The following is a 15,692-nucleotide window of genomic DNA, read 5'->3' on the forward strand; positions in this document are numbered from 1 at the left end:
GCTTAAAATTTACCATCTTTATTATTTACTACAAACTTGATGAATTCGACATTGCTGATCCTAGCAGTATGCAGGATGCGTGTCACTTATCAACCTAGTAAAATGGCCCAGCTCACAACGAGTCTCTCGTAGCTAAGTTGGTTAGAGCGCCCAACCGGTATCTGGGAGGCCATGGGTTCGATTCCCGTCGGGGACTCAGAATTTTTCTTTGTCCCATGCTCGTGTCATGTTGAATACTTCATCTTCATTATTTATTACCGAGCTTAAAATTTACCATCGTTCCAAGTAATCATTACTACGTCTTTTATTGTTTTTGTGTTCGAATTATTCGCTGTTCTTCTTCATCATTGTAGACTGGGGTTTACTCATATATTCTTTTAAGTTTCACCGCTCAAAAATAATGTTGCTTGTTTATTTTCTTTAACATATCAGATACTGTTCTTTCCTCTCGGAATCACCGTCATTATTGCGAATTAAACATAATGGTTTCCACTTGTATGTCGTAATGGTCATGGGACCGTGTGCGGGGTCATACAGCTCTTCCAGCCCTATCACTTGGATGTTAAGGACCCTCCAACAGGGTGCTTTTTTTGTTTGTCTTTTCAAAAGCGAATCGGATATTGATGGTAGGATTATACTTTATTCGTATTTAATTTATGGCAGCCATATAATGATATTGGTGGCTCAACGAAGGACAGCAAAATGGCGGCTTCATACTAAGTATTGCAATTTGCCTAAAATTGTTTTTGCAATAACTCGGTTATTAAAACGCTACAAAGCTGCATTTGAACAAAGCGGAACGGGAAAACCCCGAATTCAAGTGCAGGCAGAACCATTTCGCTAAATGGTTTAATTTGCATTCATTGACAAAACACAAAATAACACCAAATCATTCAGTTCCTTGTACTGTTTTAATGTGATCTCATTGGATTACAAGCAAATTTTGAGTATTTTTTGCGCGCTACACGAGTTCACACAGCAAGCGTAGCATTTAAACTTGAAACTGGTTTATCATCCCACTGGACATTGAAATCCAAGCCAGCCACGTCATGGAACGTGCCATGAAGCTCGAACTCGTACAGACTCTCGTCGGTCAGCGTGTCGATAATACTCTGCGCGTACTTATTTCTGGCATCTGACCACTGTCCATGTTTGATCTGGTTCCACAGCCAAGGACTGTCGTCGCGCTCACTGACCTGCTTCAAGAACTTGTAAAAGGGAACGCTCTCCGTCCCGAATGTGTACGGAAAGGATCCTTTTCCTTTGCCTTTGTACGTCTCGTGGTAGTTGTCCTTTCGCAGGAAGCCTTCGAGCCTGGCAGTGAACTGAACTTGTATGGTGGCTTTGTAAGGTACGTTCACTTTCTTCTGGGAAGTGGTTATCTGGTAAGATGAGCCTGCATTGCCTTCGGTTGTCTGCGTTTCTTTGACTTTCACGATGTCCCACTTTATGTCGCCGTTTTCATCTGTGTTCAATCCAGCACTTTCGCTTCCGCCTGACAAAGTGACGTACGCTTTGAAAGTTCCAGCAGCTAAGCCGAACATACCAGGGGATGTGTAGCTGAGAGTCACTGAAGCATCGAAGGTTGACTTGAACCTGGTACTGGAAGAATGCGTGACGGTGCGAACAGACTTGATTTCTCGTGAAATAGACGTTTTGGTTGGTAACGAGTCTTCGTTGTTGATTTCTCCAACATCCTGAACAATCGGCTTCATATCAACAATTTCTGGTTCCAAGTAATCAAGTTTCTTTACTTTAAACGAAAAGTTTTCGTAAAAGATCTTCAAGCGATCTTTTGCCTTATCTCCACTGCATCCGCGCTGGTAGTGGGATCTCCAACTGTCGCCGTCTCTTATGAAATCTTGCCCACCATACTGACCTCTGCATCCTTTTGACCAACCGTATCCTAAGTGGGTTGCTAAGACAGCCAAGTTGTCAAGAGTCATATCCATAGTTCTCGTCTTAACTTCATCTCCCGACTTGAGTGGCAGCACTTCTGCAAGAAAAAGAGAAAAAGAAACGTGGTACAGGAAGTAAACATGAGCACCAGGATGAAGTATAATTTCAAGACAAAAGTTATTAGGCCAATGAACAAAAGAAGGCTCGATGATAAAATTTTTTAAGGTAGAAAGTCACCATCAACCCAATTCATGCTGCGCTTTTTTGCACCCTCGTAACTTCCAGAATATTTAAGGAATCACAATGAAAATCTATCTTTTGATATACGTCACGTGGGATGATGATGCAACATAAAAATGTGCAAAGGAATACTAACAAGGTGAAAATAGTCGCATTTAAGTTAATTTTCAGAATCACAATGAAAATCTATCTTTTGATATACGTCACGTGGGATGATGATGTCACATAAAACGATGCAAAAGAAAACTAACAACGGTGAAAATAGTCGCATTTAAGTTAATTTTCATAAATAGGAACACAAAAATTACAAATTAGTAGAAACATGTCTGTAAAAATGCCGTTGCCATGGAAAAGTCAAGTTCCCTACACGACAACCTATCCAAAAATTCCCAGATTAATTTTAGATAAACTCGTAAATTTTGGCAGCGTTTGGCTGAATCCTGAAAAAAAAAAAGGAATAAGCGTTCGAAATTAGCTCGGGCACTTTCCACACTCTACCCTGTTCTGGTTAGGGTTAACTATTCAAATTAATACCCCGCCCAAAAAGCGACGATATTGAACATTGTCAACACTGCATATCCCCAAGAACTTTTTGCAAATTAAAATTTGATTATCAGCTTGACTTTGGCAGGTTAAAAGCAGCTAGATCATGGTATTTTAGGTCATTGTATTTTATTTCGTAAATTAAGAGCTGTAAACCTCAAATTGGCAAAAGGAAAAGTCATTCATTGACAAAACACGGCCACAAAACAAACAAGGATGGTTTTCGAGCATTTTATATGACACTCATACAAATTGAGACAAACTTAAAAAAAAGTTTGCTTGAACGCAATCCGTTTCAATCTTCTTGAATTTTGCCCAACCATGTCAGTTTTTGGCCTTTCTGTGTTTCTATTGAGTTATTCTACAGTTTTAAGCCGTTATTTTAGTTAATTCTATGACCAGGTGGTCAGTGCCAAATTTGCCTAAAATTACGTGAGTTTAGATTAGGTCTGAGTTTTTGTACTGGAGCATCACTTAAAAGTCTCACGTCAAATGCAATCAAACGCCAGAGGGGGTAATAATTCCTTCGTCCCCTGCGGATCAGCACACCTCAGTTTGCGCAATCCCCGGACAACTACTTACTGTCATACATGCTGCAGCATCTAAGTTTGTTGATACTAGAAAGCTTCTCGGATGCACCTCTGTGTAGTCCAACTATGTAAAAGTTATCTCTGCTGCATTTCCATGTATCACCGCTACCAACATCTTCGTCAACGCATTCCTTGTACCAGTGTGGATGTAGAGCAGGTTTGCAACACTGGGCCCACTGGATGCTTTTTAACTCATTACTGCTTCCTCGGTGAAACCCATTGAGGAAATGCCCAGATGGACATGTGGCCCAGCCTTCACTAAAAGAAAAGCCATAGTTAAATGCCTTTTAATAGAAACGCAACGAATACACAGCTAGTAAAGTCGATACATTTTATAAAACATTTTAGTGTGAATTGTCCCTACAGTGGAAGCTCTCTTAATGGACACTCTCGTAAGCGGACAGTTCTACTTACGGCCGCCTTGTTTGAAACCCCTTTTTAACTCCCATACAAACACTGTATTTTTACATTCTCGTAAGCGGACATTCCCGTAAGCGGCCGCGGACACTTTCGCAGATAACGACTTAGACTTTTTCTTTGTTTTTAAGCTCCCTTAAGCGGACACCCCAAAGAAAATGCATAAAAAACCTCTGTATCATGTTTTTATCAATCAACTTCACATCGCCGTTCGTCACAATGATTTTACAGTAATTACAGTATCACATTTCAGTTTTTGTTTTGTCGTAATCCACGTCCGCCCGGTTATTGTTAGCTAGGCAAGCTGCCGTAAGCGGCCATCTATCCACTACACTTCTAATGGCTGCTTACGAGAACCTTTCTCGTAAGCGGCCAGCTCCAGTTACGGACACTTTTTTCGCGTCCCGAGGGTGTCCGCTTACGAGAGCTTCGACTGTATTTCGACTTTTGCTGAGCACGGCTCCCATAGGACAACAGTGGAATAACGCTGCAAGTTTCAACAGGCATTGTCACAATTCCAACCAAACCTTATATTTATATGGGAGAAAAAAATTGTCATGACAACCATTTTTTTCCCTGGTTTCAGTGCAACGTTTTGAAAGTATAACAACTGCTTACTTTAATCTAGATAAGTGAGACTTGTACTTTCACTTTTCGATATTAAAGTAGTGCTTATTCCTGGAAGAGATACCTTTTAAAACTCAAATCCCAGTCAGCCGATGTACAGGTATGAGGTTTTCCCACATGGATTTCAGGAGGCTTACAGCAATTGGCCTTCTTGATGCCTCTCAGATCAACGTTAGGGCCTGTTTCTCTTTTAAATCCATTAACGTACAAAAGGCCATGCTCTTCGAATGACTGGTAGAAACAAGTTGCATATCCTGATTTTCCCAAAGCACGGCCAAAAGAAGGGCTCTCGATACAGGACTGTGATAATGAACTAGGAAACACGAGAAGTACCACAAACGACAGCACTCCAAAGCAGCGGGACACCATTGCACGGTACCTTCCAATATCGTAAATATACAATAAAATAAAATGAAAATAACGTCGGTAATGTTTAAAAGTGCATTCTGTCAAGAGGGTCATTACCAGCTATTACCGGCTCTAATTATCATAATTTGCCCGAATGTTTTGTCAGACTTCTTTCTTTCCCAATAACTGTGAGAGTAGTGTCTTTTCTTGCTTTAAATGGGTTTGCTAGTGTGAGAAAAATGAATATTAGAAATCGCTTTGGATGTCAATAGACCATTTGAATTAACAGATACCAAAAAATATACATAAAAACACGTCTTAATTTAAAATATTTACATTATAAACATATTTTTTTTTAAAGGGAAATAACTATCTATTGCAGCCAATTCCGGTGACAATTTTTTATGTTCTTTTTCTTAATGCCACTCTTATAGTGTGCATGTTCACAGCAATAAACACGATAAATTACTTGAATTCGAAAATAGTTTTTTTTTAGCTGGAAACCAGATCGCATCTAGATCAGATTTATTTTACATTTAAGCAATTTTAGGTTTTGGCTACAGTATATTTCATTTTGAGTGATTACTTATTATTTTGTCATATTTGAGAAGAGGTAATGGGGGCACAGCTTCCAATAAACTCTGGAATCTAGTCACCAAAGAGCAACAAATTTACCCTTGCTGGCCAAAAACAATGAAAGCACATAATCGTAATCGTAGCACACGAAATAGACAAATTTGATGACTAATGCGTGATCTGCTGTGAAACAAAGCAAACAAATTCAAAACAATTATTTTGTCAAAGCTCAAAAAAATAACTCTAAATTGACTGAGTCGAATATAAAACTCTTGTGTTACATGTATATTTATTTGGTCAAAAGTTTATCTTCGTTAGAAATATCTTTTTGAACTCACAAAGACAAGGTGAAATCCCCTTAATATTTCATAACCCCTTGAGATCGAGATCTCTTTGCCCTTTTCCTTAAATTAATAAATTTCACGTACAAATTGCCAAGCTATAGACTTCGTCAAATTTAACAAATCCGTGATGTTAAGAATAGTAGACATCAGACCTGTACATGGAATTTAGTTGACAGTAGGAATTGCAAACTTCAATCCTTTTAGACGTTGTTTACATTTTGCATTGGCGTGCTTAAATACTTGACCACAAACTTTTTAAAGACGTTTTTTGCCATTGAACAACACGAACGGCGCTATGCACCGAAATAAAAGACCAATATATTTAAACAAAATCAATCATTTTTATGACATTATAGTATTTTCATAAAACGCTCGTTTAATAAACGTCTCATCTTGCTGGCACAAAATGTACCTTGTTAAATTATTTTCGCATCGTTTTTGTTTTGTTTTCAGGAATTCGGTTTTTGATTTGAGAATATCTCATTAATAGGCTCATCACTTACCTATAAGCGGTCGTACTTTGGAAGCAAGGAGTCGTTAGTGTTCAATATCTAGTCATCAAAAGAAAACAACAGATCTCTGTTGACAAAATGCATTTAAAGAAAATTATCAATTATTAATGGCCAAAAAAAATATTTGACTGGTGCTTGGATACAGTCTTGTTAACAAAGAGATGCCAGAACACTCATTTGTCAATGAATGCAAGAAAAAAAATCACACGTGAAAAAATGCAATATTTTCCATTTAACTGCGATGTAAAGAGATTAAATTGTTTCTTTTTTTTTCCTTTTTATAAAAATATTTTCAAAATAGTTATTTTAATTTATTATTGGCAAAAGTTGAAAGCATGTACTGAACGGTATGGCTAACTTGTAACGCTTCAATGATATTGAAAGAACAAAGATATCTAAAATTTTCTCCACCCTTTTGATTGAGCCAAACACGTTTTATGCTAAGAACTTAACAACGAAATACATCTTTCTCTGCAAATGGTCATTTTCAAGGTATTAGTTTAATGCAGATAAAGGTTTGGATTGAATAAAGGTCTTGTCTTCAAAAGAAAACGATGGAAATGTCGATTTTATTTAGGTGGGTTGACATTTAAAAACATAACTTTTGCGCTAGTGGCAATGAGGAGAGGTGACCTTGTTTTTAAAATCCTTTTATAAGAATGAATAAAAAGACCAAGGGAAATCACCTAATTTGTCGCCTGATCACGAAACTTTATTTCAAAACTCCATAAATTAAGAAAGGCACAGTGGTGCGAGTAAAATTTTAGCACGAGTAAATATTTATTTTGAAATCGCTTAGTTCGCTGTTGCTCTTTGAAAAGGTAATTAAGTACAAGTAATCCGTTTCAGAATGACAATTTTCCACCATTATCGCTTTATGACAAGCAACGGGTGTCTGTGGGCAAATAAAGAAAGCAACAAGACGCGCTTGAAAATAAAACCGAAAATTAGTAAGTTACAAAATAGTCACTGTTTTGGCCCTTAGGCAAAAACGGTCTTTGCTACATATAACTGAAATTGGACATTGACATTTTATCGTGAGTATGGACAAATCGTTTGCGAATTGCAGTTCCCCACTTGAAATATTCTTTTTGGCCAAAACTCTGTTTTGGAAGACTACCTTAGAAGGCTGCTTAGAAATGTATTGTCTTTTAAACTCATCTTAATCGAGGAATATAGCTTTAAGTGTAAAATCGAAATAGTAAACATTTTAAAGCCTGCAATGCTTAGACAGTTAGGAAAGAAATGGTGTCAACAAATTTATTAGCTCTTGGCAAAATAATCGTTTACTTTTAACAAACAAAAATAAAGTTTAGTACTGTTTAATTTGTAGTCGTTATAATGTCTTTCCTTTTACCAAAAATCTACAAGATTTCTTATAAAGACAATTAACGGAGTTAACTATATAATGTACGAGCGTACTGTGAAGTATCCCTCCGTAAAAATCTTACAGAGGTGACGGTAACTTTCAGAGCACGTGTCTCGGAAAAGTCTGAAGTTGGCATTTTTTTTTTTAATTTTTGATTGGGAAGATTTAATATAATTTTAGTTCTGGCTTGTATTCAGTGAAAGATCCTCCAAAAATCATTAAAATGGTACGTAAGCTACGTTTTATGTCGTAGTAGTCACAGCTCTTCCAGTCCTGTCACTTCGATGTATAGGACTCTTCACAAGGGTGATTTTTTTCTATGTCTTTCCAAAGAAAAAGCGGGATACTGCTGAATATTTTATAAATGGGCTTTTAATCTGGTGTTTTAACCTCTGTTGATGGGTTGGGAGAAAGAGGAGGGATTGGGCGCTTAACCGAAATGATCCTTTTCTTCTGTTGCTCATATAATGGCCTTAAAAACTTAACTATTTATCACCGGCTTTTATCGTGTAGCAATTGGCAATTTTCATGTGTCATCATCAAAATGCTTAAATGTAACCTGTTGATCCGGCAAAGCTATTCTTTCCACATACACTATAAACATGAAAAAAACCTTAGTCTCTATGGAGATTTTGTCATCAATTCCGAGCTTCGTTTCAAAACGGATATTTTATGTCATTTTTAAATTTACAAACTTGTTAAAAATGTAAAAGTGATAGCTTAAAAACTATCAAGAAAAAGCGAATCAGGATTTATTTGTAGAATTATACTTTATTCCTTTTAATTTATGCTCGCCATATTGGTGCCCCAAAGAAGGACAGCAATATGGCGACTTCATACTAAATACTCCTCTTCTTCGTGCATTGATGCACATAAGGCCTCCATACTAATTATATAAATACTGCTAGTGCCGATTTCAAGCAGGGGTCAAGAAGCACTCCACTAAGTGGTTCAAATTTTATTTATTAGGGAAGCAGGGTTGGCACGGTGGTGAGAGCGCGCGCATCCCACCAATGTGGTCCGGGTTCGATTACTGCCCGGTGCCATGTGTTGGTTGAGTTAATTGTTGGTTCTCGCCTTTCTCCGAGGGTTTTTCTACGTGTTCTCCGGTTTTCCTCTCTCCTGAAAACCCAACATTTCCAAGTTCAAATTCGTCCTGGATAGAGGACCCTTATTAAACTAGGAAGAGCTGATGTGGCTTCCTATCTAAATCTAGCAATTTAATTTATTGTTAAATCACAAAATACAACCAAATCATTCAGTTCCTTGTACTGTTTTAATGTGATTCCATTGGATTACAAGCAAATTTTGAGTGTTTTATTGCCACACTGATTCACACAGCAAGCGTAGCATTTAAACTTGAAACTGGTTTATCATCCCACTGGACATTGAAATCCAAGCCAGCTACGTCGTGGAACGTACCATGCAGCTCGAACTCGTACAGACTCTCGTCGGTCAGTGTGTCGATAATACTCTGCGCGTACTTATTTCTCGCATCTGACCACTGTCCATGTTTGACCTGATTCCACAGCCAAGGACTGTCGTCGTGCTCACTGACCTGCTTCAAGAACTTGTAAAAGGGAACGCTCTCCGTCCCGAATGTGTATGGAAAGGATCCTTTTCCTTTGCCTTTGTACGTCTCGTGATAGTTGTTCTTTTCCAGGAAGCCTTCGAGCCTGGCAGTGAACTGAACTTGTATGGTGGCTTTGTAAGGTACGTTCACTTTCTTCTGGGAAGTGGTTATCTGGTAAGATGAGCCTGCATTGCCTTCGGTTGTCTGCGTTTCTTTGACTTTCACGATGTCCCACTTTATGTCGCCGTTTTCATCTGTGTTCAATCCAGCACTTTCGCTTCCGCCTGACAAAGTGACGTACGCTTTGAAAGTTCCAGCAGCTAAGCCGAACATACCAGGGGACGTGTAACTGAGAGTCACTGAAGCATCGAAGGTTGACTTGAATCTGGTAGTGGAAGAATGCGTGACGGTGCGAACAGACTTGATTTCTCGTGAAATAGACGTTTTGGTTGGTAATGAATCTTGGTTGTTGATTTCTCCAACATCCTGGACGATCGGCTTCATATCAACAATTTCTGGTTCAAGGTAATCAAGTTTCTTTACTTTAAACGAAAAGTTTTCGTAAAAGATCTTCAAGCGATCTTTTGCCTTATCTCCACTGCATCCGCGCTGGTAATGGGACCTCCAACTGTCGCCGTCTCTTATGAAGTCTTGGCCATTGTGCTGACCTCTGCATCCTTTTGACCAACCGTATCCCAAGTGGGCAGCTAAAAGAGCCAAGTTGTCAAGAGTCATTTCCATTGTTCTGGTCTTAACCTCATCTCCCGATTTGAGTGGCATCTCTTCTGCAAGAACAAGTGTTGTAAAGGTGATACATGAAGTGAGATTTTGCAAGGTAAGCCGTGTACAATTCAAGACAAAAGTCCTTGGACATTAAAGAAAAATCCTTATCAACTGAGAAGTCATTCATAATTTTCCAATTTTCCTCTTTTCTCCACCAAAAAAGCATTTTTAGGACATTGTCGAAAAGTTGAATGGAATTAAATTAACACTGCAATGGGGGCTGGGAAGGCCGGGAAGTGAAGACAATTGAAATACCAATTGCCAGCGAAATGTTGAAGTGTACCGAGTTTAATGAACAGTACAATCCCAGCTCCAAGAGAAACGAAAATCGGGTAGCTCAAGAAATCGGGGTAAAATTAGCCTTTGACCCAGGGAAAAGGAAACCGTTTCTGGTTCAAGTTATCGAAAGGTTTAAAAAAATGAAGGTTTAAGAAAGTTTGCGTACACTTCAAAGCCTCAATCAAGTCAAACGCATTCAAAAGCAATTTTCCTTGGTAAACCTGTTACCAAAGTGGTGTCTTGCAGGCAACAACTCAAAGAGACTAGTTAACCGCCATCCACAATTAGGCTTTATCCAGGAAAGGCAAGAAATTTTATTAATTTATTGTAATTTTATATTGATCCAAGTAACATGCAAAAGCTTTTAGCCCGTTGCGAAGGCACGAACATCGAAGTGGAATAACAATTTGGAGTGATGTGTTTTCGGAGAGAGGAAAATTTGTGCAATGCCGCGGATAACTACTTACTGTCATACATGCTGCAGCATCTAAGTTTGCTGATACTAGAAAGCTTCTCAGATGCACCTCTGTGTAGTCCAACTATGTAAAAGTTTTGCCTGCTGCATGTCCATGTATCACCGCTACCAACATCTTCATCAACGCATTCCTTGTACCAGTGTGGATGTAGAGCAGGTTTGCAGCACTGTGCCCGCTGGATGCTTTTCAATTCATTACTGCTTCCTCGGTGGAATCCATTAAGGAAATGCCCTGATGGACATGTGGCCCAGCCTTCACTAGAAGGGAAATCACGGTGAGAGGAACATAACGAAAAAAGAGTTACATACAGCCACCTAATTCAAAATCTCTTGTAAGGCATTTTAAGTAGCTATGACACGGAATTTGAAGTTATTTTGATTACTTTAAAATTGAAGAAAACCTCAAAATAATTGTTTCCTAATTTAGGAAAACACCAACGGAGTAATAAAAACCTGGAAATAAACAACGATTGTTTCGCTTGACGAACTGGATTACGATGGATTGCGATTACGTAGGTCCTTTAAGCATGTTGTTTTCTTAAAAACCTGTCTGCACACGGCTCGCAAAATATAAAAGAAGAGTTAAACTGCAGTGGTACAACGATATAAAATCTAAAATTAAAAAATAATATAACGTCAAAAATGGAACAAAGAAATGAAATAAAGGAGAGCAAGTGACCAAATACCAAGAACTGTGCATTACGCTGTGCGCCTTTGGAGAACAAAAAAGGTTTATCTTCAACTTGTAAGACTAGTTTCCTACTGTAAAGGGTATCGTGAGATAACTGTCAGTGTACTGGTTCGCCCTTTATTTGTAATTCTCTGAGAAAAATCTCACGTCAAAGAGAGTCGAGTCCACACTACTCGAGAAAACAGGTTCGTACGTAAAATTTGCAAAACTTATGGCGATGGTTTTTCTCCGTAGCACTGATTTTTGAGGGAATGACGGAATTCATATTTATCTTTTAATGACATTTTTTCTGTGAAAAGCCTACCGTATAATCTCAGTCGTCGAAAATGCAAACAATATACTTAAGAACGAAATGTCAACGTTTCTCGGTAATATACCTGCCATCACTGATGAAATCCTTACTTCGACTCAGTTTGGCCATTTAGATAAAAGATAAATTAGGAAGTGCTTTCGGTCCGGCTTCGATCCCGGCTTGGTCTCCCCATTGTGTTCATGGACAAGACACTTTACTTTCCTAGTGCCGTTTTCCACCTAGGTGCATAAATAAGTAACGGCAAAATGTAATGCTGGGGGTAACCCTGCAAACATCTAGCACACAAGAAGTAGAAATACTCCAAGTCGCTTCATGCCACTGAAACCGCGATAAGCTCCTGTCTGTTCGGCTACCAGGTTCGAACACAGACTTTACCTTGGATTAACAAAGTTTGTATTGTTGGATGACATACCTTTTAAAGCTCAAGTCCCAGTCACCCGATGTACAAGTGTGAGGTTTACCCATATGAATTTCAGGGGGTTCACAGCACAGGGCCTTCTCGATGCCTCTCAGATCCTCCTGAGATCCCGTCTTTCTTAGAAATCCAGCAATGTACAAAAGGCCAGCATTTTCGTAATCTTCATAGTGGCACGTTGCATATCCTGATTTTTTAATATCTCTGCCAAAAAATGTGCTGTCATGGCAATACTGCAATGTTGAACCTGGAAACATGAGAAGTACCACAAAGGGCAGCATTCCAAAACCAAGAATCTCCATTGTACCTTTTAATATCGTGAAAGGAAAGAAATAACGACGTAAATATTACTTTCTAAGAAGGGAACGTTGTTGTTTTGTCAAACTATCGTATACTGTAGAATTCCGGTTATAAGCCCTGGGCTTATACAACTTCGTAAGGGTTTTTGGGTGGGCTTATAAGCAGAGGGGCTTATATTCGGGAGGGCTTATAAGCGGAAGGAAAAAAACGTTTCGAAACGAGCCTCGGGAGTGTTGATCGAAATACGTTTTTAAGTTAAAAACGCACAAAAAAGCAACATTTAGCCCTGTTCAGTACTGTCATCCGATAGAGGGGGGCTTATATCCGGGGGGGCTTATAACCGGATGTATTTTTTTGTTTCCAGGTTGATGGGCCTATAACCGGGGGGGGGGGTTATAAGCGGGGGGGCTTATAACCGGAATTTTACGGTATGTCAAACTATATCGTATCAAATGAAGATTCTTTTTTCAACATGACGCAAGCGTGGGACAAAGAAAAAATGTGAAAAAAATCTGATTTTTTCTTTGTCCCACGCTTGCGTCATGTTGAAAAAACATATTCATTAGTTATCACCGAGCTTAAAATTTACCATCTTTATTCTTTACTACACAGTTGATGATTTCGACATTGCTGATCCTAGAAGTATGCAGGACGCGTGTCACATATAAACCTAGTAAATGGCCCAGCTCACCACGAGTCTCTCGTAGCTCAGTTGTTTAGAGCGCCCAACCAGTATCTGGGAGGCCATGGGTTCTATTCCCGTCGGGGACTCAGATTTTTCCTTTGTGCTCGTGTCATGTTGAAAAAACATCTTCATTATTTCTCACCGAGCTTAAAAATTTTCCATCTTTATTGTTTACTATATCGTATCTAGTTTCCAAACTCTGAAACAGATCAGCAATACAATTAATTTGGATACTTTTTTTGGAAATCAGAGGGGCAAGTGGTCAAATCGACAAGGCACTTCGAGCCATTTGCCACTCAAGATAACCCTGACACAAAATGTAGTGACCAATAACCTTTTAGATATCACTTATATTATTATAAAACTAGGAATGAGATAAAAAATAAACTGGCAAACTATATCGCATGTATTTCAGATATTTTGCACATCTGAGTTATTTGGATCTCCGATGGAAAATAGTTTGTTAAAAGTGTTCACGTATTATTTTGTCATATTTGATTATCGGTAGTCATCATTTTTTTTTTTTGACAAACCTTGAATGTTATCACCAAAGAGTAACATATTTATCCTTGACGGCCAAAAGAAACGGAAGAACATAATCTTATTCTTAGCCCACGAAATAGGCAAATTCGATAATCTGTACATGCTTTGTCGATGAATACAGTGTGAGGAAAACAAAGCAATCAAATTCAAAACAATTCATTTGTCAAAGCTGAAAAAAATTATCATAAACGAATGACTGAGTCGTAGTAAAACTAAGCTTTTATACATGTATTTATTTGGTCAAAAGTTTATCTTGATTAGAAATATCGTTTTGAACATACAAAGACAAGGTGAAATCATCTAAATATTTAATAACCTCTTGAGCTCGAGTTTTCTTTAGACCATTTTTTAAATGCATATATTTCACATAAAAACTATCATGTAATCGTCTTCGTAAAAAATGACATTTCCACGAGGTTAAGTAGGAAATAGTCGATCTCAAATATGTACAGGGAATTTAGTCGACAGTAGGGTTATGAATAAATTTCAGTTCTTCTAGATTTTGTTCACTTTTAGCAATTAAATGCTTAAATACAAAAGTTCTCAAAAGTCGTCTTCTGTCGCCACTGAACAATGGCGCTCTACACTGAAATAAAATACGATTTTCCAAAAAAACTCAATTAATTTTATGAAGTTCTTTCATAAAACACTCATTTAATAAGCGATTTCCAAGGTTGGCACAAAATTTACCTTTTTAAACGTTGTTCGCATTAAACTTTTGTTTTGAATTTTGGCCATTAAGTTTTCAATTTTAGAGTATTTTATTTACTTACAAAGGCGGTTCGTACGTTCGGTCCAAGGCGGTCGTATTTTGCAAGCGAGGAGTCGTCTGTGTCTAATATCTAGTCACCAAAAGAAAACAACAGTTCTCTGTTCGTTAAAAGCTTAAGACATAATCTATTATTATATTTGAAAAGAGGGTAAATGTTATTGGCCTTCCCCGGTGCTTGTTTACTGCCAAGTGAACAAATAAAAAGGCAAAAGCACCGCCCCAAACGAACTCAAGTGAAAACACTACACCTAAAAATGAATTATTTTTCATATCACTGTAATTGTAAAGATGACTAAACTATCGCTTAGCTTGTTCAAAGGAGATTGTCAAAATTTTCGTTTATTCATAAGAAATTTGGGAATTCCATATAGAAGCGTAGCTATAATGTGCCACGCTTCAATGATGCTGAAAGAACGAAGATATCTATTATTTTCTCTTGCCCGTGGTCGGGTAAATACGAACCAAACACACACTTTGAAATTGAGTTAATTAGTTTCATGTCTGCAGGTATAGGTTTGGATGAAAAAAAGGTCACATCATTAAAGGAAAACTATGTAACAATCATTTTACTTTGTAATATCGGAATTTTCGTGTCAAACTTTTCTGATTGTGGTTGCATCGATCGAGAACGTGCATCGATCATCGATCGAGAACGTGCTTTATTTATTAAGACTATATACATGTATGAGACTAGATAAAATTATCGTATAAAGTTCTCCACAAGCAAGTACCAATTCTGGTTATCAAATGCCAAATTTAAGTCAAAAATTGGAAACAAGCATACGTTATTAAATATTGCCTTTTGAGGTGTAAACAAATTTATCAACAGCTGGCAAAATAATCATTTATTTTTAACAACGAACAAAAATACATTTTGGTTCCCAGTTTGGGCTGGTCTGTTTAGTTCCCAATCATTATATTGTTTTGTTGTTGTTGTTGTTGCTGTTGTTGCTTCCGAAAAATCTCCAAGATTTCTTACAAAGGCACTAAATAAGTCAACAGTTTATCTTGTCATCTCTCTTTAAAAATAAAATGTACTTCAGTACAATCGGGTTTCATCGAATTGTTAAGAGAAATGGCAATATCTTTTGGAGCACGTGTCTCGGAATAGTCCGGGGAACTCTCGGTTTTTGCGGATTTTTTTGCAAAAAAATTTTTGATGGATGAAAATTAATAGTGTTTTAGCTATGGCTGCTCAGCATCACCATATGTAATCTTTTACCTTTGTAGAATTTTGTTGATAATCAAGTTGAAAATGATGTTATGTTCATCTGCGGACGTTTACCTGTGCAGTGAAAAGCGGATGGACCATTATCTCACGTTAAACTTACCTAAACAAAACTTGTCTTCTTTTCCAGTCAACGTTGTGAGTTAAAAGTCTGCCAAAAATGACTAATG

The 15,692-nt window shown here is 37.8% G+C and overlaps 2 protein-coding genes across 3 annotated transcripts; both read right to left on the reverse strand.

Annotated features, from left to right (window-relative positions):
• Positions 1–905: 905 nt before the first annotated feature.
• LOC144628498 (uncharacterized) lies at positions 906–6,139 on the reverse strand. Its single transcript, XM_078486607.1, has 4 exons — positions 6,088–6,139; positions 4,381–4,695; positions 3,265–3,530; positions 906–1,996 (listed from the first exon to the last, which is right to left on the reverse strand). The coding sequence occupies exons 2-4, from the start codon at positions 4,683–4,685 to the stop codon at positions 972–974; spliced, it is 1,596 nt and encodes a 531-aa protein (XP_078342733.1). The 5' UTR covers positions 4,686–4,695; positions 6,088–6,139; the 3' UTR covers positions 906–971.
• Positions 6,140–8,722: 2,583 nt separating this feature from the next.
• Positions 8,723–15,532, reverse strand: LOC144628497 (uncharacterized). Of its 2 annotated transcripts, XM_078486605.1 has the most exons (5): positions 15,517–15,532; positions 14,296–14,364; positions 11,992–12,301; positions 10,568–10,833; positions 8,723–9,823 (listed from the first exon to the last, which is right to left on the reverse strand). In XM_078486605.1, exons 3-5 carry the CDS (start codon positions 12,294–12,296, stop codon positions 8,799–8,801), a joined length of 1,596 nt encoding a protein of 531 aa, XP_078342731.1. In that variant the 5' UTR covers positions 12,297–12,301; positions 14,296–14,364; positions 15,517–15,532; the 3' UTR covers positions 8,723–8,798. The 2 variants fall into 2 exon arrangements, with proteins under 2 accessions (XP_078342731.1, XP_078342732.1); XM_078486606.1 differs by lacking the exon at positions 15,517–15,532 and having other exon boundaries at positions 8,723–9,820; positions 14,296–14,414.
• Positions 15,533–15,692: the final 160 nt, after the last annotated feature.

The sequence above is a fragment of the Oculina patagonica genome, chromosome 10, assembly GCF_052425735.1.
Source record: "Oculina patagonica isolate OP01 chromosome 10, crgOcupat, whole genome shotgun sequence".
In the NCBI taxonomy this organism is placed as follows: Eukaryota; Metazoa; Cnidaria; class Anthozoa; order Scleractinia; family Oculinidae; genus Oculina; species Oculina patagonica.

Coding starts and splice junctions, on each gene's coding strand:
- LOC144628498 (XM_078486607.1), bottom strand. CDS start 4,685: ATGGTGTCCCGCTGCTTTGGAGTGCTGTCGTTTGTGGTACTTCTCGTG. Junction 3,531..4,380: donor TGGGATTTGAGTTTTAAAAG/GTATCTCTTCCA, acceptor CTTTTCTTTTAG/TGAAGGCTGGGCCACATGTC. Junction 1,997..3,264: donor ATGCTGCAGCATGTATGACA/GTAAGTAGTTGT, acceptor TTTTTCTTGCAG/AAGTGCTGCCACTCAAGTCG.
- LOC144628497 (XM_078486605.1), bottom strand. CDS start 12,296: ATGGAGATTCTTGGTTTTGGAATGCTGCCCTTTGTGGTACTTCTCATG. Junction 10,834..11,991: donor TGGGACTTGAGCTTTAAAAG/GTATGTCATCCA, acceptor TTTCCCTTCTAG/TGAAGGCTGGGCCACATGTC. Junction 9,824..10,567: donor ATGCTGCAGCATGTATGACA/GTAAGTAGTTAT, acceptor TTGTTCTTGCAG/AAGAGATGCCACTCAAATCG.